This window comes from Colobus angolensis, unplaced genomic scaffold (assembly GCF_000951035.1).
Source record: "Colobus angolensis palliatus isolate OR3802 unplaced genomic scaffold, Cang.pa_1.0 Scaffold57, whole genome shotgun sequence".
In the NCBI taxonomy this organism is placed as follows: Eukaryota; Metazoa; Chordata; class Mammalia; order Primates; family Cercopithecidae; genus Colobus; species Colobus angolensis.
Window position 1 is genome coordinate 591,717 of NW_012119265.1, and position 24,740 is coordinate 616,456.

The 24,740-nt window shown below is 42.3% G+C and overlaps 1 protein-coding gene and 1 pseudogene across 2 annotated transcripts; both read left to right on the top strand.

The window, feature by feature from the left end:
- The first annotated feature begins 3,701 nt into the window (after nt 1–3,701).
- PTGDR (prostaglandin D2 receptor (DP)) lies at nt 3,702–11,057 on the top strand. Of its 2 annotated transcripts, none has more exons than XM_011961799.1 (2): nt 3,702–4,643; nt 10,776–11,057. In XM_011961799.1, the coding sequence occupies exons 1-2, from the start codon at nt 3,798–3,800 to the stop codon at nt 11,007–11,009; spliced, it is 1,080 nt and encodes a 359-aa protein (XP_011817189.1). In that variant the 5' UTR covers nt 3,702–3,797; the 3' UTR covers nt 11,010–11,057. The 2 variants fall into 2 exon arrangements, with proteins under 2 accessions (XP_011817189.1, XP_011817190.1); XM_011961800.1 differs by lacking the exon at nt 10,776–11,057 and adding an exon at nt 5,441–5,485.
- Nucleotides 11,058–12,649: 1,592 nt separating this feature from the next.
- Nucleotides 12,650–24,019, top strand: LOC105526074 (annotated as a pseudogene).
- Nucleotides 24,020–24,740: the final 721 nt, after the last annotated feature.

A 24,740-nucleotide genomic window follows, 5' to 3' on the forward strand; every position in this document is an offset into this window, starting at 1 on the left:
TCAGTCTGTTCTCATGCTGCTAATAAAGACATACCTGAGACTGGGTAACTTATACAGGAAAGAGGTCTAATTGACTCACAGTTCCACATGACTGGGGAGACCTCACAATAATGGCAGAAGGTTGATGAGGAGCAGTCACATCTTACATGGCGGCAGGCAAGAGAGAACTTGTGTAGAGGAACTTTATTAAAAACCCTTTATAAAACCATCAGTTGTTGTGAGACTTATTCACTATCACAGAACAGCACGGGAAAGACCTGCCCCAATGATTCAATAACATTTCACCAGTTCCCTCCCATGACCACGTGGGAATTATAGGCGCTACAATTCAAGATGAGATTTGGGTGGGGACAGAACCAAACCATATCACTTGTTTTACATATAAAGTCTTTTAAAATAATTATTACAAATACAATATTGAAAATATCAGAATCCAAGGAGACATTTTTCTACCATCCCTTCTCAAATGTAAGTGAATGCATTCATTTGCCTATGTCAGCTTCTGAGCCTTGTCCATGAGCATCTATGATTTTTATGTTTACATTGCCATAATATAATTATATATTTAAAATAGTCATCCACATGATGTCATATATTTTCAGAATATTTGTCCTATAACCCAATTAAGCAGCCTGGTACAGTTCTGTAGATAATGGAAGTAATTTTACCATTAACTTAGCCTAAGATATTTTCATTAAAGGTTTCCCTTTTAAGGAAAAAATGTACTTAACCTGGTTACTCTGAAAGCTGATATAAAAATGTATAAGTCTGTAGAGGTCGCACAATATGATGTTTGCCTTTCCTTATCTGCTGTATGTCCCTCAGTGCCCACACGCTTCATCCCCCTCACCCCTATGCTTGGTACAGAGCAGGAGTTCAAAAAATATTTGACGCAAGAACAAATGATAGTTTTCTTGGTTGTATGGTGAAATTACAAAATAGGATTTCTCAGGAACTGAGGCAGAAGACTCCAAAATTAGGCTTGAGAACAGGGTAGGGTGGACAACAGCAAAGCAGGCAGGAAAGGCAACCGGAAACCCCATCATAAAGGCCAGCTACAGTGCCTGAGAGGAAATGTGTGGTTTCTTGAATTGCACTTGTTCAAAACCTTCAACCTTAAAGCATGACATATGTAAACCTTGTCAAGGACCCACAGCTGGCCCAACAGTCATACTTTGGGGTTGTTTTCTTTAAAAGCTATTTATAATCTTAGGGCTCCTGGGATAAATACAGAGTTGTAAGCCACTGTAACATGAAAATAAAGCTGCAAAGAATTGAAGTAGGTACGCTTCAGAAGAACAACCCATGCAATATTCCTAGAGGAAGGATTCTTAAGCTAGTGTCCATTGGGTCTCCTCTGGGTACCATAGAGGGACTTCAGGAAACAGTGAACAGCCTGAGATTGATGTAAAGTGTATGTGTGTGTCTGTGTGTGTGTGCCTGTGTGTGTGTGCATGTGTGTGTGTCTGTCTGTCTATGGAGGAGACCACAGCTTTCATCAAATTCTCATGTCTTTTGGTTATAGGGCCTGCTCTTCCTTTCACTTCATTAAGTCAAGTGGAGCTCTTCTAAACCCATTCTTATGTGCTAGGGGCTAGAGATGAGAATGAGAGACAGCAGGTAGAAGACAGGGGAACTAACTCTATATAAGGCCTTCTATTGAGTCAATATAAGTGAAAGGCTTAGAAAGTGTCCAACCTGCATCAGGACCAATAAAAATTAGCTCTTATTATTATTATTACACTTTGCCAAAGCACTTCATGTTTTCTCAACCTCACAACAACCCCACAAGTTCAGCATAAGTCCCACATTCCATTAGGTTGAACAACTAACCCAGGGTCACACAGCGAGTGGTGGAGTTCAGAACTATCTAATTTCAAAGCTTAGATTCTTCTTCTCCACCCTGTGGCCTGAATTACTGGCCAGACTTTCAGTCTGGAGGCAGCCTCTCTTTCTACCCTTTAGGGTTTCACATCTAAAGCCCAAGGGTCTTGCTCTTTCCCCGAGTCTGTCCATCAGAACAGGCATGAGGCCTAAAACTGAGACCCTTCAAGCCAAGGCATAATCTACTTGCTTACATAACAAAACCTTAGTCACCCCATTGAGATTCCACACTCAAAGCCAATTTCTCTCACAGGGCATTGAGCACTAGTTACAGATATAAAATTACGCTTATCACAATTAACTCCCTTGCCTTTATGATGCAGCCAAGTCAAATCCCAAACAGGAATAAATTTTTTCTAGTAGTCACAAATCAGAGGTGTGAGAAAGCTCTATGCCAAATCTCCCATTTTCTGATTTCAGAATCCATGCTAAAAACTGTAGTTAAACATTAGCTACCAAAACACCCTTCTATCAAATGAGAATCATGGTGATTGCATGTACTGAGCACTTTCTATGTGCTTGCTCTTTACATGTTACTTCTATGCCTCAAAAGAGCCAGGCAGGTCAGATAGATGCTACTGATTGAGAGGATAAGCAAGTTCCATAGGGTCACACACACAGTGAGGAGCAGAACCTGGACTCAAATCCAGGCCTATCTGATGACAGTAACAGTGCTGCTAACCATGCCCTTCCCACCAACTCTCTACAGTCACTGTGATTCATGGTACCCAGGAACAACACTGGCTCTTGGCTTTCCCACAAACCACTTCCCCGAAATCTGGACAACTTCTTGGGAGGAGAAGCCATGGGAACAGGACAGATGAACTCCAAAATAGAAGACCTGGTGAGAGGTCCAGCTCTGCTACTTCTCTAGCTCTGTCACCAGGGGCAGATCACTTAACTTTCCAAGGCCTCAGTTTCCTCGCCTACGCAGTGGAGATGACCGTGAACGCCCCACATTGCACTGATTTATTTATATTTATATTTATATGTATTTATTTATTTTTGAGATGGAGTCTCGCTGTGTCACCCAGGCTGGAGTGCAGTGGTGCAATCTCAGCTCCCTGCAAGCTCCGTCTCCTGGGTTTACGCCATTCTCCTGCCTCAGCCTCCCAAGTAGCTGGGACTACAGGCGCCCGCCACCTCGCCCGGCTAGTTTTTTGTATTTTTAAGTAGAGACGGGGTTTCACCGTGTTAGCCAGGATGGTCTCGATCTTCTGACCTCGTGATCCGCCCGTGTCGGCCTCCCAAAGTGCTGGGATTACAGGCTTGAGCCACCGCGCTCGGCCACATTGCAAGGATTTATAAGAGAGGAGGAGCTAAGGCTTAGGGGCTTTCCAGACATGAGTTATCTTTACCCTTTCTTAACTCGCTAATTCAAGACAACTAGGTAGAAGCCCTTTCTCAGCCTCCCCTCTTCGCTCATCTTCAGAGTTCTTGGCCACCCCAGTTCCACCACCAGCACCCCTCGCACTGCCCTCCTCCCAGGTGGCTGCTGCTTAATTTCCACTCCATTTCAGTAGTTCTTCTCTTGCCTCGCTAGAAGGACTGGTGTTGGGTGCTTAGAATTCTGGCTATTTTCCTCCTGCCCTTCCGACTCGGCACCAGTCTGTCTCTACTGAGAACGCAGCTCATCCGGGCTGAGCTCTTCACTAGCCTGCTCCGCGCTCCTCAATGCCAGCGCCAGGCGCTCACCCTGCAGAGCGTCCCGCCTCTCGAAGAGGGGTGTGACCCGCGAGTTTAGATAGGCGGTTCCTGCTGTGGGGAACACCCCGCCGCCCTCAGAGCTTTTTCTGTGGCGCAGCCTCTCTGCCCGAGCCACGCGCGGAGCTGCCGCGGGCTCCGTAGCACCCGGGCGCCGGGGCCCTCGCCCTTTCGCAGCCTTCACTCCAGCCCTCTTGTTCCCGCACGCCATGAGATCACCCTTCTACCGCTGCCAGAACACCACCTCGGTGGAAAAAGGCAACTCGGCGATGATGGGCGCGGTGCTCTTCAGCACCGGCCTCTTGGGCAACCTGCTGGCCCTGGGGCTGCTGGCGCGCTCGGGGCTGGGGTGGTGCTCCCCGCGTCCACTGCGCCCGCCGCCCTCGGTCTTCTACGTGCTGGTGTGTGGCCTGACGGTCACCGACTTGCTGGGCAAGTGCCTCCTAAGCCCCGTGGTGCTGGCTGCCTACGCTCAGAACCGGAGTCTACGGGTGCTTGCGCCCGCATTGGACAACTCGCTGTGCCAAGCATTCGCCTTCTTCATGTCCTTCTTTGGGCTGTCCTCGACACTGCAACTCCTGGCCATGGCACTGGAGTGCTGGCTCTCCCTAGGGCACCCCTTCTTCTACCGACGGCACATCACCCTTCGCCGGGGCGCACTGGTGGCCCCGGTGGTGAGCGCCTTCTGCCTGGCTTTCTGTGCGCTACCTTTCGTGGGCTTCGGGAAGTTAGTGCAGTACTGCCCCGGCACCTGGTGCTTTATCCAGATGGTCCACGAGGAGGGCTCACTGTCGGTGCTGGGGTACTCTGTGCTCTACTCCAGCCTCATGGCGCTGCTGGTCCTTGCCACCGTGCTGTGCAACCTCGGCGCCATGCGCAACCTCTACGCGATGCACCGGCGGCTGCGGCGGCAGCGGCGCTCCTGCACCAGGGACCGTGCCGAGCCGCGTGTGGACGGGAGGGAAGCGTCCCCGCAGCACCTGGAGGAGCTGGATCACCTTCTGCTGCTGGCACTGATGACCGTGCTCTTTACTATGTGTTCTCTGCCCGTAATTGTGAGTCCCCGGGCCCCGAGGCAGCAGGGCACTGGGACTGTCCGGCCGCGGATGCGGGGCGGGAAGGGTGGAGCGGAGCGGGATGGACACGGCGCCGGAAGGACGCGGTGCCAGGCGCCCTGGGCAAGGAAGGTTTGTTGCTGAGTTCCCAAAATTGGATTCCCTCCACAGCCCCGAGATATAACTCAGTTTGCGGAGCGAAATGAGGAAAGGTTAGAGAAAGGAAGGGAAAGACTGAGCCTGACTGTGTCTCCTTAGCCCAGCAAAACCTTCTCCATGTGGCAGACCTCCCTCCTGTCTGCCTCCTTCTGGGGAGATCTCGGGGTAATTTTTGCGCCTTAGGAGGAGCAGAACTTAGTTCCTCCTTGGCAATAGGAGTCCTCTACTTCCCGACGCCTGGGTGATGTGTTATTTTGTTAGACCTGCTCATGACTTCAGTGGTATCAGAAATGGGCGAATGGCATCTGGGAGGATCTTCTCCCCGGTGTTGGCACAGATAGGGAAAAAGGAGTTTAATCCAGCCAGAGTGATTTGCAGATGCAGTTTCAATTTTGAGAAACGCGTGCGTAAACTTTGAGGCGCCACGGCTGCTGTTCCTGGTGCTGCATCTGCCCGGGATTGTGGCGATGGAGGCCGAGGCTCTTTGTATGTTTTAGCTGCTGGTGTCGTTTTGATAACCTGGCTTGACGGGTTTTGAGTGTATCTTGGCAAGTGAGGTGACACGAAAGCCATTATCTCTGGTTTCAGTTTAGTAATGAGGTTAGCGATGGAGATGAAATTACCTCCTCGTTTTGAAGGCATTTGTTCCTGGAGTCCCCGCCAAGACACCTGGGAGTAGGTGAGACTTGAGGAAACTTTTTCAGTGTTGCTTCTCTCCTTTCTCCCACCCCCAAGGTACCTGTTCAACAAAAACAACACTAAAAGAAATTCCATTGCCAATCCCATGTTCTCGAAATCCTGAGACTTCTGTGAATAGGAAAGTTGTTAAATTTCTTCTCAGAGTGTAGCAATTTTGGATATTACTTTCAATGGTGAATGAAAGGGAAATACAAAGCGATTTTCCTTTAACTGAAGGCCTTACTGTGTGCGGGAAAAGAAGTCTGGGGCATGAGCATGCAGGGATGGGAACAGTACGCCTCCAGAATAAATAAATAAACACATAAATCTATATTCGTCTAAATATAGACATAGGCACAGATGATATATAGCAGTGGTTTTCAAACTTTAACGTGCTCAGAATCACCAGCAGGGCTTCTAGAAAACCGATGGCTGGACCCCATTCCCCAGAGTTTCTAATTCAGACATTTTTAAACAACTTTCATTCTTAACAAGTTCCCAGGTGATATGCAAGCTCAGATTCAGGGTTCACATTTGTAGAATCACACTCTAAAACAGGAGTTGGCAAACCACAGCTCACAGGCCAAATCTATCCTGGTCACGGCTTCATATGTCCCTGGGGTTAAGAAAAATTCTTACAAATGAATCTCTGCAATCAATTTGATAAGGCCCAAGAGCTTTGAGCTTCAATTGAGCCAAGTACTATTTCAAGAAAAATACTGTTCCAAGAAAACATTTTATTCTTCTCCTTAGTAGATATATATTACAAAAAAATAGTATTCAGCCGGACATGGTGGCTCACGCCTGTAATCCCAGCACTTTGGGAGGCCAAAGCAGGGAGATCTTGAGGTCAAGAGATTGAGACCATCCTGGCCAACATGGTGAAACCCTGTCTCTAAAAATACAAAAATTAGCTGGGCGTGGTGGCAGGCGCCTGTAATCCCAGCTACTCGGGAGGCTGAGGCAGGAGAATTGCTTGAACCTGGGAGGCAGAGGTTGCAGTGAGCTGAGATCGCACCACTGCACTCCAGCCTGGATGACAGAGCAAGACTCTGTCTAAAAAAAAAAAAAAAAAATTGTACTCAATTATTAATACATTTTGATTTCCATCAAAAAAAAATGTGGAAATGTGTTTTCTCCCATGTTATATTAGTACCTATCAAATATTTATGATTTTGTCTCTTGGCCCATAAAACCTAAAATAGTTACTATCTGGCCCTTTATAAAATCTTTTAGGAGCTCCTATTATAAAGTTGGGGCCTCACTTATCTATGCTGTGATAAAGCAGACAGTAGCCAAATGCATGGAAATTTTGACCTTAGTTTGAATGTTTTAGTCAGACCAATGCAGAAAGCAGCACCATACAGTGGGAAGAACACTGCATTTGGACACGTCTCTAAGGGGACTTGGATAACTCATAGGGTAATATGAGAATTGAAGGAAATAATGGAGTTGAAAAAGATTTTCTAAAAAACTTGCAAAGTTCCAAATATATTTAATGTTGACAGCATTCTTCACAAGAACCACCATTTTCTAGAAAGGATAAGGGCTTTAACATCAGACATGGGTTTGAATCAGGCTTCACCACTTACTAGCTATGGTAGCAGCTAATTTACCCTTTCTGACCTCAGTTTCCTCATCTGTAAAATGATTATAACCACACTTGTTCTGTAAGATAGTTCTGTAACTTGTTCAAATCTATAAGATTTGAAATTATATACACAATATATACATTCATCACCTAACCCAGTGCCTTGCCTCAATAATTAGCATCATTATTATTACTATTTATAACTTCCATGTATTACTGTTGCCTGCTGGACAGAAAAAAAAAATCGAGAACTACTATCTTCTCAGGAGATAGTGCTATATGATAAGGCAGTGGCTCTGAAACTTTTTTTAGTCTAAGGACCCCTTTATACTCTTAAAATTATTAATGACCCAGACAGCTTTTGCTTATGTGGATTAAATCATCAGTGTTTCTCATAATAGAAAATAAAACTACGAAATTCTAAAAATATGGTTGCAAAACAAGATAAAATGTACCTCTTGTGTTTTCCATACGTACAAGGAAAATGGGGGGATTTCAAAATGATTTAATGATAGTAAGGTTACAGAGATTATAGCAAGTAAAGTGGAAAAATCCTGGTAAGAGCACAAAAGTACTGAAAACATATCTGAAAACTCACATGTGTACCTTCAACCTGCTACCTTAAAAAGTCTAGAAAACACAAGGATACACAACCACATATTCTATTATTTGTGAAAGTGATGTCATCATTGGTTATCTAGCCTCCATAAAATTCACCGTACACCTGTGAGAGAATGAAGGGGAAAAAGGCAAATCATGTTTTTAATGACAGTAGCTTTGACCTACTAGACACATGGAATAGGTATTGGAGATATTACACTCTTCTAAGTAATGGACCTAGCAATTGTATCTTTATCTGAAGGGGGAGACATGGGTGACAATAAGCTATATGGTTGACTTAAAAAGAAAACACTTTACATGAGTTTGTTTTCCATTTGCCCCTTTCTCCTCAAAGTGGAGTGTGGCAAAATATAATTCCAACTATTTGAGAATGCTTGATTAGTTGGGATCTAGACAACTGAATGATACTAGCATAATTAAAACAAATTATTTTATTTTCTAGCCAGCATTTATCCACTTCAAATCCATTAGGTTATTTTGACTTTCAAGTCACTGGATTTGTATTAGAAATGTATTGTTCCCTGGGGCGTGGTGGCTCACACTTGTAATCCCAGCACTTTGGGAGGCCAAATCAGGAGGATTGTTTGAGCCCAGCCTGGGCAACACAGTGAGACCCTGCCTCTACAAAATAAAAATAAAAATAGTTAGCCAGGCGTGGTGACACGTGTCTGTAGTCCCAGCTACTTGGCTGAGGTGGGAGGATTGCTTGGGCCCAGAAGGTCAAGTCCGCATTGAGCCTTGATCGTGCCACTGCACTCCAGCCTGGGTGACAAAGTGAGACTCTGTCTAAAAAAATAATCATAATAATACACAGGCATTTTTTAAAAGTGCTCAATATCCAGAAAGAATTGGTGTGAGAAGAACGCCCTCTGATGGACATGGGCGGCATTGAAACAATGTTGTTGCCAGCTCCCGGACATCCCTGCCCAGCAGCCCTCTCTGGCTTCTGATGCCCTCTTCTATCCAGTCCACGCACTGTAACACAACAGACCTTGCCCTTTGCTCTTTAAATCTACCTCAGACCCTTTCCCTGGGCCCATCCCTTGCCTGTTGTCCCTTACAGGCCTCCAACAGCCTCCTTTGAAACGAGCATCACACCCATGCTTTCTGCTCCCTAAAATAGCATACACCTGAGAGCTCTCTCATGCACTCAGCGTGTCCTCTATCTCTTCTCTGACTTCATGGATTCTGACAAGTGATTAAATAGCTTGTACTTATCTTTACCTGGCTTATAGACCTCTCTCTCTTGTAACACCTAATATATACATGGACATCCTCTCTCATCCATCCCTGCTCCCCTACCAACCTCCAGAACATTGTGGTTTTCTAAGGTAAAAATAATTTGGGTGAAAACATGTTTTTTTGTTTGTTTTTTGAGAGAGTGTATTGCTCTTGTCGCCCAGGCTGGAGTGCAATGGCATAGATCTAGGCTCACTGCAACCTCGGCCTCCAGGGTTCAAGCAATTCTCCTGCCTCAGCCTCCCGAGTAGCTGGGATTACAGGTGCCCACCACCACGCCTGGTTGATTTTTGTATTTTTAGTAGGTGTTTCACCATGTTGGCCAGGCTGGTCTCAAACTCCTGACTTCAGATGATCCACCCGCCTCAGCCTCCCAGAGTGCTGGGATTATAGGCATCAGCCACTGTGCCTGGCCTGAAAATATGTTACATGCCTTAGAGAATGCACTGCAAGCTGCCTTTAAAGCTCATGCCATATTCTCTACACTTACACTTTCTTCCTATTGTATCAAACTGGAAATTTGAAAATTCAATCTAGTTAATTGTTCAGCATTAAAGTGAATTTTAAAAATCATACGCCAACAAACTTTGCATCAGGCTTAAAGAAATACAATATTTATGTTATGGAGAAGTTGTTAAGATTCCCTCTGCCACCGCCCGACTTCAGATGGGCGAGGGCATCCAGATTAAACAGCTGAGTCCAATGTAGGGTGTCTTCCTAAGTGCAATAGATTGGAGTGGCTGAGCCCACTGAAATGCTCTATAGAGAAGAAAGTAGAACAGTAAGGAAATGATTATGGGAAAAATGCATCTTCTCCAGGAGATGCTCTCTGATTGCCTCGAATAGGTCCAGTCTCTTATCCATATCCCTTCTTACTAATGTTGAGTTTGCATGCTTCCTGTTCCATTAGAGTCCATTTATCCTAATATGTACTTAGAATCATAGGCATAGATAATGTAATGGAAAAAAAAAACAAAAAGAAGTGGCCAGCCTTAGGCAGAGTGGAAAGCAATGGTTGTGCCAGGTCTAGAGATCAGTGTTGACTGAATAGGAGGAAAAGCTGTTGTTTGAGGCATTTTGCAAGGCTCCAAGGAGGCTACAGAGCCCCTGGGGAAGATCAGACAATAGGAGTTGGTTGGACCTAGGTAAGGCAGTCTTATATTTTTGTGCATGTTTTTGCCTTCTAGATTGAAAAAAAAAAAAAAAAAAGGATGTCACCCATGAAAAGGTTAACAATCTGTGCTAAGAAAAAGTAGAGCAATTTACATGAGTTGAACAGTATTTTTTTCCAAGTCATCTCAGGTCTTTTCATTGTCATAGTTCCTGTTTCTTCACTTTGATTAAAAGCTTCCATTCTATTGGTGTCTGCATACATGTGATATTTCACAGGTGTGACTTATTTCTGAGAGAACTAATAGGAGATGATAGGAAGCAGAGAGAAGAAATGAGAATTGAAGAAAGTACGTGCAAGGACGCTAGCTAGAGGGAGACTGTATGAAAGCATGGTGACCCTGTTTGTAAAAGATTCAGCAGATCTTCATGGGCTGACAGGGACCTAGAAACTTGAGCCCAGCAGGTAGAATAGCCTTCAGGAACTTAATCAGACTGGGTCTCTGTCAAGTTCTCAGCTTCTGCCCCACCTCCCAGGGTCTGGCCACACCCCACCTTCCCAGCTCCCCACTTGCACCCATCAGCTGCAGTGGCCTTAGCTACTTGTAAATGTACCGAAAACGAGTGTTCCAAGCTAAGCTGCCATGTTCTTACAGAAACTTAGGTGAAGTAAGTGAATCGATTGCTGCCATTAACCTTTCCACATCATAATGGAATGTTTTTCTTCAAAACAGTATCGCGCTTACTATGGAGCATTTAAGGATATCAAGGAGAAAATCAGGACTTCTGAAGAAGCAGAAGACCTCCGAGCCTTGAGATTTCTATCTGTGATTTCAATTGTGGACCCTTGGATTTTTATCATTTTCAGAACTCCAGTATTTCGGATATTTTTTCACAAGATTTTCATAAGACCTCTTACGTACAGGAACTGGTGCAGCAGTTCCACTAACATGGAATCCAGTCTGTGACAGTGTTTTTCACTCTGTGGTGAGCTGAGGAATATGTCACATGTTCAGTCAAAGAACCATGATTTAAAATAAAAAAAAATTACAATTTAAATCCTTAGAAGTTATCTTCCATAACAAAAGCATGTATATGTATTTTCAAAAGTATCTGATATCTTAACAATGTGTTACCATTCTATAGTCATGAACCCCTTCAGTGCATTTTCACTTTGTTGTTAACAGCAACTAAAATTTCATATATTGTCACCAATGTTAAAATTCTTAAAAAGCAATGGTATTGTCCCTACATTTGTACTTGGTGGCCCTGTTTAGAGAGGCCTTGAGACATATGGGTCTTATAAAATATAGTAGAAACACTACCATTTATGATTATGTGATGGGCATTCTTAAAAAGCATAATTTCTTACCCTATTCATTTTTTGGTGAAACCTGATTCATTGATTTTATATCATCATTGCCCCTGTTTAGCTCATTTCTTTGCCAATTGATCTAAGCATAGCCTGAATTATGATGTTCCTAAAGAAGTGAGTTGGGAAATATGACCAGGTCAGGCGGTTGGAGGGGCTTCTCCAGCCACCATCAGGGAGTACTTGCTGCCTCATGTGGAGACCTGAAGCTATAACTAGACACAGAGCAAGATAGGACTATAGCCCACAACCCAAAGAAGCAAAAATTCATTTTTATCTTTTGAAGTCCAGTTTCTTTTGTATTGAGTCAAGGGTGTCAGTAGGAATCAAAATTTGGGGGTGGGTTGCAAAATGTTCTTTCAGTTTTTAAAACCTCCATTTTATTTTTATTTATTTATTTATTTTTGAGACGGAGTCTCGCTCTGTCGCCCAGGCTGGAGTGCAGTGGCCAGATCTCAGCTCACTGCAAGCTCCGCCTCCCGGGTTTAAGCCATTCTCCTGCCTCAGCCTCCGGAGTAGCTGGGACTACAGGCGCCCGCCACCGCACCTGGCTAGTTTTTTGTATTTTTTTAGTAGAGACGGGGTTTCACCGTGTTAGCCAGGATGGTCTCGATCTCCTGACCTCGTGATCCGCCCGTCTCGGCCTCCCAAAGTGCTGGGATTACAGGCTTGAGCCACCGCGCCCGGCCCACCAAAACCTCCATTTTATAAAAGATTTATCCTGTCAGTGGATTCTTTGGTGGAAGGATTTATGCTTCTTTGAAAACTAGTGTGTGACTTACTGTAGAGCCATGTTTACTGTTTGACTGTGTGGTACAGTGGGGCATCTGGCACAGCAAAAAGCCCACCCAGGACTTAGCCTCAGTTGACGATACTAACAATGGCCTTAACATCTACCTTAACGCTACCTATTACAGCCGTTTTCTGCTGTCTGTGGAGACAGTAAGATCTTAGGTTCCAAGATTTTACTTCAAATTACACCTTCAAAACTGGAGCAGAATAGCTGAGAAGGAGCACAACTGAGCACTTTAATAGTCATTTAAACGTTTACAAGGGTCAGCAACATAATGACCGAAAGGGAAAAGTGGAGGAAATGCAGCTGCAACTGAAGCGGAGACTCTAAACCCAGCTTGCAGGTTAGAGCTTTCACCTTTGGTAAAAGAACAGATCGGGGAGGTTAGAGAGGTTTCAGCATCTCTGGAGTTCCTTTGGATCGGACACTCTCAGGACTCCGAGATGCAAAGCCTGCTACATTTGCGTAGTCTCAAGACCTCCAGCCAGAAGTCCCTTCCAAAGACAAAAGTACTCGTGTTTACTTATTTCCAACTTAGCAGCAACCTCATTTGTTTCATTTATGTTTTTTCCCGTATCTCAGAGATAATATAAAGCTGGGTAATTTTTTATGTAATTTTTTGGTATAGCAAAACTGTGAAAAAGCCAAATTAGGAATACAAGAATTATGATTTGACAGTATAACATGATGAAAAAAATGCAGTTGCTTTTGAAATTTAACTTCTGTTTGTATCTTCAATGTGTAAGTACATGTGTGTTTTATTGTCAGAGGAAGAATGTTTCTTGTATTCTTTTTTGGAGAAGTGTGTCATGATAATTGTCCAGTTAACTTGAAAAGGCCCCAGATGAATCAATAAATATAATTTTATAATATTTTGCAGAGGAAATTACTTTTCTTTAAATGAAAGAAAAAAGCTTGGTTTTCTTTTGAGCAAACTGTTGCCAGCAATATTTCATTGTCTAGCAGTTTCAAAGTGTGAATTTTTATATACTGTCCAGTTAACACATTACTTTAAACAAGCTTTCATAGACTTACCTAAGGACTTAGTACTCCTTTAAAACAAAATGTAGATATACCATCTGGATGAAGTCCATGTTGAGATAAAACCAACTCTTCAGTAATCTTTGTAGATTTATTCATTAATTCATTAAATAATTGACAGAGACCTTGTGCCAAGCAGCTGATTAGGTGCTGAAGAAAAGAATAAAAATAAGACTTAGTCATGGTTCTTGAGTTGCTCATTGTCCACTGCAGGAGAGAGGAGTGTAAACAGTTAGGATACAGCATAGAAATTCTCCAAGTATTGCGAGTACGCATTTACTATTAGAAGAGGAGGCCCAAACTAGGGACCACGTGTAGAGTTGTCAGGAGAACTTCACAGGAAGAAGATGCATTGAAAGTATTGAAAACGAGTAGGACTTCTGACACTGATTGAAAACTGAAAAGAACACAAAGAGAAAGTTTACATAAGAGAAAATACATATGGCTAATAAATGTAGACAAATATTCAGCCTAATCAAAGAAATGCAAAAATCAAATCAAATTGTATAACAACAAACAACAACAACAAAAAAAAACCTATGACTCTCAATAATAGAGGTTATTCAGAGAAGAACATTCATGTTCCCCTGGCGAGTTCGTAAATGTGTATACCCTTTCTTGATAGCAACCCGACAGTGTATCAAGAACCTAAAGTGTTCTTTGCTGTTGTTCCAGTCATTCCACTGTAGCATTCTCTTGCAGAGAAAATACACATGAAAATTATGTATTTCTTAATATCCTTCCCTTTCCTCTTTAGATATTGAAACCCTCAAAATTGTCCTGGACAAGCAGCAGTAGCAACACCTGAAACTTACTACAAATGCAAATTCTCCAGCTCCACGTCAGACCTGTTGAATCAGAATCTCTTGGGTAGGGCCAGCAATCTGGGCTTTAACGTGCCTTCCAGGTGATTCTCATGCATGCTAATATTTGAGAACCACTGCTCTACACAAAACAAAACAAAACAAAACAAAAAAAAGAAAAATCTCAAAAAAAGACAAGAAAGTATGTGGTAGACTGTATGTTTCTCTGACCTCTGATTCTCAGATCCTTTCAGTTGCAGATAATCTCTCAACACCTGAACTTCTACAGTGTTTTTATCTATAATGTTCTCAGCAAAGTTACAGCTTTTAAATATCTTTCAATATTGGAAGCCATTACTGATTATTTCCCAAGTTCAAAGTTCTTATAGCAGTGATGGGACCTGTCTTGCCCACTTGGAGGTAAAGATGCTACCTTCGGCAATGATATTTCTTTGGCCTCCTGCAAACACTTAATTGGGCACTAAGTCTGATGCTGTTCCCTTGTGAAAGAAGATAAACTAAAGAGCCTTCGTTTACGAAAATATTGTCAAAGATTATATCTAAAGTGAGCTTTCATTAGGGATTGAGTATTTTCTAGCTCTCTATAGGATAAAAATTTCCATTGAAATATGTAAAGCTATTTTTAAACTTTCATAATTTGACTTTCTTGTATATTTTCAGGAAAATATTATACATTTAATCTTTCTTTCCAGGCATTAAAATCCTTGAGGACTAGACAGTCACCTATTTTTTTCTCATTTCTCCTAGTAATTCACACATATGCTGTAGAAGAGCTATAAATATACTATAAATATATGGAATAAAAGGTGTTCTCTCTCATGATAGTCCTAAAATGTACATCTATTCAATAAGAGGCTGCTGTGCGGCTTGGTTAAAGATTCCTCTGTATCTGATGAAGAATGTTCTCATATTACCATGTAAGGATTTTTCTCTTAGGCCAACAAAAGGTGAAAACAGTACACGTAGGAGAAAATATTTTTGCTCTATATTATTTCCCACTGTTATAGACATTATGTAAGTTAACATGTATGTTTCAATTTTTATCCAGGAAATAGCAAATCATACATGATGAAATTAACAACATAAAAAGTTTGTTAATTAGGCAATCTTAACATTGTAAAAACAACTTTGTCTTATTAGAACAGTGTTGAGTGGCCTGCTCTTTAATTATTTTCTTCAGTGAGGCTAGGATTGCTGGTCTGGGTGTTCCTGGACTCTAGGTGGAGGAAAGCTGAGCGCATAAGATGGGTGGTACTATAATTAGGCTTCCTCTCCCTACCGTTTCACAACAGCCAAATTCAGTGGAATGAATCAGCAGATCTCACCTGGTATCAGTGAGGTGAACATTCTAGTCTTCCAGATATTTTTATACAAACTGCACAAACTCAGGAGTAAGTTCAATTTAAAAATATTTGCAATGAAGGTGTTTAGAACCTATCATGCTCTGGTTACAAATACAGGGAGAAGATACAAGCTTTTTTTTCCCCCTACTAAAATGCCTCAACCAGTGAAGACAATAAAAATACAGTCAAGTCAAAGCTCAAATGAAAGTATATTTTAGGTGAAGTATAGGGTCCTATGATGATCTTAAACCCAGTAAGCACTTGGAGTCTAATTGGAAACACAAGACAAACTAGGAGTTAAAAATCATGCAATGTAGTGCAAACGTTACAAAGTACTAAAGTATGAGTTATAGATTTCAAAACAATAAAGCCCCAAATCGGCGATAATTGATGTTTAAGATTAGTCTAGCAATGCACTGTATAAACACCTGGGCAAACAAAGTTGGTAGCTTGCCAACATCAGTTTCTTATCACTACAAAATAGAATATGGAAACAATAACTGTCATGACACACAATTCATAATGAATTTAGAAAATACTGTTCATTCCCCCCAAATTACAAAACACACAGAGTTCCCAATTAGATGAAAAAGATAAAGTACAGTGATTTACTGATTATGATTGTGTGAAAGAAAAAAAAATCTTGGGACCCCAAACTCACTAAACCAAACGGAAACATCAAGTTAGGAACTGGCACATGCCAACCTGCATCTCATTTTGGTTTCTAAATAAGATGGCTAAAATACAAAAAGCTACATACCTCCATCACAGTTCGCCCACAAGGAAATTCCTTGGAGGTCCCAAGACTTTTACCCTAAAGTCTTTCTGTTAAGATGTATCACGGCAATGCTAATTGATAGCTTTTCTCCACAGGTGTGGGGACATAGGCGAGAACTCAAAGTCATCCCTCTGCCCACCTGAGACAAATGCGTATCTGATTGTTTCCTCTGCTCTGTCGTCTATATTATCTACATTATGTAAAAATGCAGATTCACTGAGCCAGACAAAGGCATGAATGTTTTCCCCTACCCTCTTCTCACATGAAAATTAAGTATTTCTCAATATACTTCCCTTTCCCCTTCAGATATTGAAACCCTCAAAATCATCTTTGGGGAAAGGAGTAGACCTATCTCCCAGGTGTGTATCCTTAACTTTGGCAAATAAACCTCAAAAAATGATTGCGATTTGCCTGGGTCATTTTCCTTGATTGACCACGGAGGGATCCTGAGTGAAGGTGGCCCCTGCCTGCAGCAGCTCTCCTATTGGTACCAGTTTGGGCTCTTTATAGCCCAAATCAATAGGACAATTTGTCGAGGTCTGGGACCTCCTCCCTGCAGGAAGTTGGGGCTCTGAGGTTTAATTTGATGTTTTTAAAAAAAAAAAAAAAACTTTTTTTTTTTTTTCTGGGAGTTTTTACTTGCTTCCATCAAGGAAGGCAAGCTTGTCTGCTTCTTATCAGTGAAGAACAGTCTTCAGCTTGAGCCTCATCACTAGGTAAGGAGCTGAGTTGGGATTCTGTCTTGCAAATTCTCGTTAATAACTAAAGTTACTGTTAACAACCAGCTGGTCTTGATTTCTCCTTACATTTAGAGCACTCAGAAATTGTATAATTTGTGTGATTGCTGTTCGTTTTGCTTAGATGTCTTGTTTGTTTCTGTCTTGTTAAGTATTTTTGTATGTTTCAGTCTTTCTCTTACTGGATTTGGCCAACTCTAAACCCTCTAGCTTATGAGTATGGAATTTTCCTCTCCAAAGAAATAAGAGCACGCCCCTCTCAGATGTGCAATGGCTCTGAGTAGGATTTCCTATCAGAAGAACATACTTAGGGTCTAATCTCAGCTAGCAGGTGCAAACAAGGATCTCATCTCCCACACCTTGAGCCCCTGACACAGAATGCCAGGTAGCCACCATACCAGTTCAGGGAGTAATGGCCCTGAAAAGCTAGGTCTCCAAGCAGCACACTTTGGATCCAACAAATCCTCCGACTTGGTCAAATCTGAAAGAAAACTCTAAATTATGTGGAAGGAACCCTTTAAGTTGGCTAAAAGCCCCACAGCTGTGGAACACAAAGTTCTGCCATTAGAAACTCCAGCCAGGTATATGCAAAAACACTTAGGGTGAATTGTCATGCAAATATTTAATCAAGTGGATCACTATAACCAAGGCAGATTCTAACTTACAGTGGCCTTGATGGGGATCTTCTGAGATGCCCAAATTAGTGTACCTGTGAATTAGGATGCAAAACGCAGGCACAAAAACTAAACAACCAGAATGGGAGAGCTACTTTCAATGGTACCTAGAGAGGAGCAAATGGGGGGAAGATCCCAGACCTCATGTCCTTACAAGAAGCCAACAAACAGCTTAGAGTCCTAACCAAGGACTCTCTAAAGTTCTATCTCTTAAAGAAATCCTCAGAATCCCTTACTTCCCCGTGGCACCTCTCCACTTACACCCCCACTTTACCCCTGACCTCTCTGAACTTCCCGGACCAGATCTGTTCCCTCCTTCTCCTGCATGTTCCAATCTAACATCTTCCCCTCCTTATATGCCACTCCCTCAACAGAAGGCAGTAGGGAGTCTAACTTCCAAGACCCTACCTCCTGACAATTCCCTGACAGTGCCTGCAGCAGCCTCTCATTTGGAAGATGTGGAAAAGGGGGACCCTGCAGGGCCATCTCTCATGATCACCCTGTTTTGGGAACAACTGGCAACACGTAGGGGAACCCCGGGGATTATCTGCCAACCCTGGTCAAAGGCTGAGTTGCAAGGCATAAAGAATTTCTGGAAAAAAAAAAAAAAAGAGAGAATTTCTGGGTCTGCATAAGATCCAATTGGGTTTGCCCAAGAATTTGAATTCATTATCAGAACCTATGACCCAGGCCATTCAGACCTCTAACAGCTGGTACACATGTTGGTCTCGGAAGCTAAGGAATGACTGGAGAAAGTACAGTGGTCAGACCCTGTAGCAGACTTAACTCCTGAAGGCCCAATAGAGCTACAATAACCAGCCCCCAGAAATCGAGAACACAGGCACAAAGATGCGTGGGAATGAGCAACTGCTCTGTTAAATATCATTTCTTCAATATTCCAAAGGGTTGTGGATTGGAATAAAATCCAGCAATGCCACCAGAACCCAAATGAATCAATTTTAGATTATTTTATACATTTTGACTGAGAAACTATGCTCCAAATAATTAACTTACACTCTCTTGCCTGGTTCTTCTGATGAAAACCCTCATGACTATGTTCTGATGACTGACCAACTTCTCACTCCCAGGACAGACCTACAAGAGATGCCACTGGATAATGCTGAGATAGAATGGTATACAGATGGGTCTTATTTAAGAGGGGAGGATGGAAATTTTAGAGCAGGATATGCTGTGGTTTCTTTACTAGAGGTAATTGAAGCTGGTCCTCTTCCTCAAGCCAAATCAGCTTAAGGGGCCAAATTGATTGCCCTGACTCAAGCTTGTCAATTAGCAAAAGACAAGACTGTGAACATACACTGACAGCTGCTAAGCAGTTGGAGTTGCTCATGACTTTGGAATGTGAAAGGAGAGAGGCTATTTAACCTCCTCAGGGCAACAACACATAAAAAATGGACAACCAAATATCAGAGCTGTTAGAAACTATTCTCAACCAAAACTTTTGACAATTGTGAAAATCTCAGGTCACTCTACATTGGACACCACTAAAAGTGGAGGTAATTAATTTGCTATTGCTACAGCTAAAAAAGCAGCATTGAAGCCACCAGCCCCAATCCAAAAAATGATCATAAAGCCTGAAACACTTAAAAACATATTGAAGGAAACCTAGAGTGTAGCCCCAACAAAAGAGAAATCCACTTGGAAACAGACAGGGAGACAACTGTCTCCTGAAACTAAAATATGGTACGGACTTAATAATAAACCATTATTCCAATGGGATGTCAGGTGCCCCTTAAGGAATGTGTTAATAACCTGACACATTGGAATCCAGATAAAAGTATATCCTAGTAGTGTAAACAATGTTACGGGAAACCATCCTCCACAGTAGCACAAAAGATTTATTCCCAGTGTGCTATTTGTCCTAAGTATAATCCAAGGAAGCTCCTCCATGAGGCCCAGGGTCATTTTCCCCTTCCAGCTGGACCTTTTGAGATATGGCAGCTTGATTTTATCCAGCTGCCATCCTCTCAAGGTTACATGTCTTAGTAATGGTCTGCATGTTTTCCCATTGAGTCGAAGCTTTTCCCTGCAGGCAAGCAACAGCGATGGCAGTTGGAAAACTTTATTACAAAAACTTATTCCACTATGGAGAGTCCACTGTGAACTTCACAGTGATAGAAGAACTCATTTTCCTGGTCAAATTTCCTGGTCAAAGTTATTCAAAATATTTGTCAAATTTGGCCCATAAGTCAACATTTCCATTGTGCCTACCATCCCCAGTCCTCAGAGCTGGTGGAAAGGACCAATGGAATAATTAAAACACAATCGGCTAAGTTCATAAATGGATTTCACCTTCGTTGGCTTAAAGCACTCCCCCTGGTGCTCTTTACCCTCTGGTCCACCTTGAAAAACATCAACTATCCCCTTCTGAAATTATAAGAGGAAGGCCCATGTGCATGGGAACCAAAATAACCAACCCAACTTTTCTCAAGGGAGATATATTGCAATATTGTAAGGGACTCATTTGTCATCTTTACAAAAGCCAAGATTTGGTAAAGAATTCCTTTCATAGTCCACTCCCTGAAGACAAGGTTTCTGGTTATGATCTGCACCCTGAAGGCTTTGTCTATTGGAAAAGACATTTAATAAAGGACTTCCTTTAACCCCAATGGAAGGAGCCATACCAAGTACTATTAACTAATCCATGTCCTGCAAAATTAGATGGCATAAACTCATGGATTTACACCTCTCATCTTAAAAAGGCACAACCTCCTGAGTAGACTATGACTCCTACCAAGGATCTTCACCTGTAGTTCATTGACATCGACATTCAATCCAGGACTAGGAGCAGACGATAACTGTTGTGGACTGCTTAAACCCAAGACACAGGACCAGGCCTGTATACAAAAAAATACCTATATGTATTTTATAATAACTATACAATTATTGTCCTAGAGATACTGGAAACTGCTGTCTTGTGCAGAACAGGGCACTTGCCTTGTCTGATTTAATGTCCTTTTAGTAGTTAAAATGAATTTCACAACCTTGCTCCTATTTACCCTATGTCTCTGCACCTTCTTGCCACTGTCACCCATTGTTGCCCATAAGACAAACCTGTTTCTACAATGGGCTCAAGATTATGCAGACAGATTATAAAAGGATGCCTGCTAGATATGCAGACTCATGCCTCTTTCCAGTGCTTCCAGCCTTCCATGGTAGGTATTTCCCTTCCAAGGTCAAGACTAGCTAGAATACCCAAATTTATTACATCACAGAAATGGTCTGGTATCCTTAGTGCTGGCATAACAAAAGACTAAACATATATACTTTGCCCATTAAAAACACTCTTAAGAGCAGGGACATGGGAAAAGATTTTCAAGGGAAAGGGCCAGCTCACCAGCTCTCACTTCAGCATCCCCCCAACTAAAAGAGAAGGTGGCAACCATGCCCCAAACAACAGCCCATTTTCAAAATGGGATAATGCAAATTTGGAATGGGTTTATCTGGTTCATCCTTTCATTTGGCCAACTCAGCCAAAATGCTCCTTTATGCTTGGAATGAAGAAAGCACCCCAAGGACCAATGGCCAAACGCTACAAGAAATATGGGATGGATACCTGGAAATTGTGTTGTGACCTGGAGAAATTGGTGACAGAAGCTATTGCTTCTAATAGGAATAATAATAATAATAATAATAATAATAATTTGTGTTGTGTTCTGTTTTTGCTTACAATGTTATTATGGCCTGTCCAGATTAGTCATCAACTGAAAGGGCTAGAATAATGATCGCCCAAAGAGTTGCTCTAATTGAGGAGGCAGTAGCATAGCCTGGCCCAGCTTCCAGGTTTGCTTTCCCCTTTGTTGCTATATATCTGGTCTAGGTCCCTATATTTTTAATTTCCTTTTTCCTTCTTTCCTCCCCGTATTTTAATCTTCATGGGATATGACCTCTAAGAATGAGCCTTCCTAGCAAGGTGGGACCTGAATTTCTGGGAGTAAACCATCCTAACAATGAAGGACCAGCTCAAAAAAAAAAAAAAAGAAAAAGAAAAAAGCAAGCTGAGACCAGAGACACATTTTCCTTCTAAAATGCTTTCTCCAAATGATTTTAAAGAAAAAATGGGGGGTATGTGAAAATAAAATAAATCTTGGGACCCCAAACTCACTAAGCCAAAAGGAACAGTCAAGCTGGGAACTGGGTCATGCAAACCTGCCTCCCATTTTGGTTCCTAAATAAGGTGACTACAAGATGAAAAGCTACATACCTCCCTCACAAGGAAATTCCTTGTGGACCCCAAGATCTTCACCCTAAAGCAATTCTGTTAAAGTGCATCATGGCAATGTGAATTGATAGCTTTTCTTCACAGGTGTGGGGAACATAGGACAGCACTCAAAAGTCATCCCTCTGCACACTAGGGACAAATGCGTATCTGATTGTTTCCTCTGCCCTATCATATACATTAATCTTATGTAAAAATGCAGATTCACTGAGCCAGACCAAGGCAGGAATGACTATTTTCCCCTGCCCCTCTCACACGAACATTGTGTATTTCTCAATATCCTGCCCTTTCCCCTTTAAATATTGCAGCCCTCAAAATCATCTTCACAAAAAGGAATAGACCTGTTTCCCGGTCATGTGTCCTTAACTTTGGCAGATAAACCTCCAAAACTGAATGGGATATGTCCTGGCCATTTTCCTTGATTGACAATTGGCACATCCAAAAGAAAAATGACAGCCCCCCGCCCAAAGAGCTAAAGATAAAAATGGAACAAAGATTCATACTTCAAATGTGAATACAAAGTAATATTAGGCTAAGTAGAATTTAAGGCAGTAAGTTTTATGGTTAAAAAGTCGGGCCGGGCGCGGTGGCTCAAGCCTGTAATCCCAGCACTTTGGGAGGCCGAGACGGGCGGATCACGAGGTCAGGAGATCAAGACCATCCTGGCTAACACGGTGAAACCCCGTCTCTACTAAAAAATACAAAAAACTAGCCAGGCGAGGTGGCGGGTGCCTGTAGTCCCAGCTACTCGGGAGGCTGAGGCAGGAGAATGGCGTAAACCCGGGAGGCGGAGCTTGCAGTGAGCTGAGATGCGGCCACTGCACTCCAGCCTGGGCCACAGAGCGAGACTCTGTCTCAAAAAAAAAAAGTCAATATGTGGTCGGCCCCATGTGTGCAAGTTGCTACAGTGGAAGTCAAAGGGGAAACAACAATTCACAGGAAAGAGTACAAAGGCATCAAAAAAAAAAAAAAAAAAGAAAACTGATTTCATAAACACAGTGATTCTGGTTCTTCAAAGACATTTCCAAGAAAAGTTACTAAGGAAGATGGATCCAAAACCAAGTCTAAGAACGTTGAGAAAAGTGTCACAAAACCAGGGGAAAGGGTGTGAAGCAGTTAAAGAGTAAGCAACAATAGGACAAAGCACCAAGGAACAAATTCCAGCGAGCAAATAAATTCAACAAGAAGTGAAAACTCCAGCCAGATGGCAAAAGTGGTGAATCAGCAGCCAAGAAACCCAAATGGGACGACTTCAAAAAGAAAAAGAAAGAACTGAAGCAAAGCAGGCAACTCAGTGATAAAAGTAACTATGACACTGTTGTGTGAGCAAAGCAGATTTGGAAGACTTTAAGAAGGAAAGACTGTGACAAAGAAAAAAGAGTAAAGTTAATGAATGACTTGCAGAAGTTGATTCAAGGGAAAATTAAAACTATTGCATTTTTAGCTGGACATGTTGGCACATGCCTGTAATCCCAGCTACTCAGGAGGATGAGGCATGAGAATCCTTGAGCCTGGGAGGCAGAGCTTGCAGTGAGCTGAGATGGTGCCACTGCACTCCAGCTTAGGGGACAGAGCAAGACTCTGTCTCAAACAAACAATTGCATTTGCACATTATTCAACTCGTGTGATCCAGTGTTACATTCAGTGTGGTAATGAAGAATAGTCAAAACAGGCTTTTGAAGAATTGGGAGATAATTTGGTTGAATTAAGTAAAGTCAAATACTCCAGAAATATTTTAAAGAAATGTCTCACTTATGGAAGTCAACCACAGATTGCAGAGATAATGAGAAGTTTTAAAGGCCCCGTGAGGAAGATGCTGTGGCAGGCAGAAGCATCAGCCATTGTGGAGGACACATATAATGACAAAGCCACTTTGGAGCAGAGAAACATGCTGACGAAAGAGTTCTATGGGAACACATTTCACCTTTACAAGTCAGTCGATCGCCCAACTCCAGATAAAATATTAGAGGTACAGCCAGAAAAATTAAGAGCTTATTATGGATGAAATGAAACAGATTCTAACTCCAGTGGCCCAAAAGGAAGCTGTGATTAAGCATTCATTGGTGCATATTATTGGACTTTTTTTTCTTTTTTTTTCACCTGTGTGCCCCCCAAACTCAGATCAGAAATGATTGAAGTCATCCACAAAGCAGTGGTATACCTGGCACACACACATTGATATCTAGACTTGGCCAAAAATACCACACAGAACAGATAAGCATTACAAATTGCGTCAAGGGTCCCCAAGACCACCCCTGGTTTCAAGGCTTCTCTAGACAGACTTGCAGGACTCAGCATATGGTTGCACTCATGGCTACGGTTGATTACAGGGAAAGGATACAAAGCAAAAAAACCAAAGGGAAGAATCACATGGAATGAAGTCAGGAGGAAGCCAGATACAGACTTCCTAGAGGCTTCTCCCATCAGAGGCACAGGGATGTGCTTCCTTCTTCAGCAACAAGGTGACAATATGTGTGAAGTGTTACCTATCAGGGATGCTCACTAGAGACTCAGTGCCCAAGGTTTTTTGGGGAGTTGGTGGTATAGGCAGCCTATGCCTGGCACATACCGAAATCTCAAATGCCTAGACAAATAGCAGCTGTTCAGCATACACTGTTATGTGCACAAAGCAATCCCAACACAGTAAACCACCCTTATCATGTAAGAAATGGTGGGAACCCTCCCAAAATCCAGGTTACCAGATGCCAACCATGGGCAACCTTGCAAGCAGGCCTTTCTAAAAATAGCAGTCTCAGGTCTGCTGTGGTGTCTCTTTACTACACACACAAGAAGAAATATATCATTTAAAACTGATCTTGTGTAACTATAAAATATAAAGGAATTATCTGATAAACTATTAAAATATAGAAGAACTTATAAATATGACAATATAGAGTCAA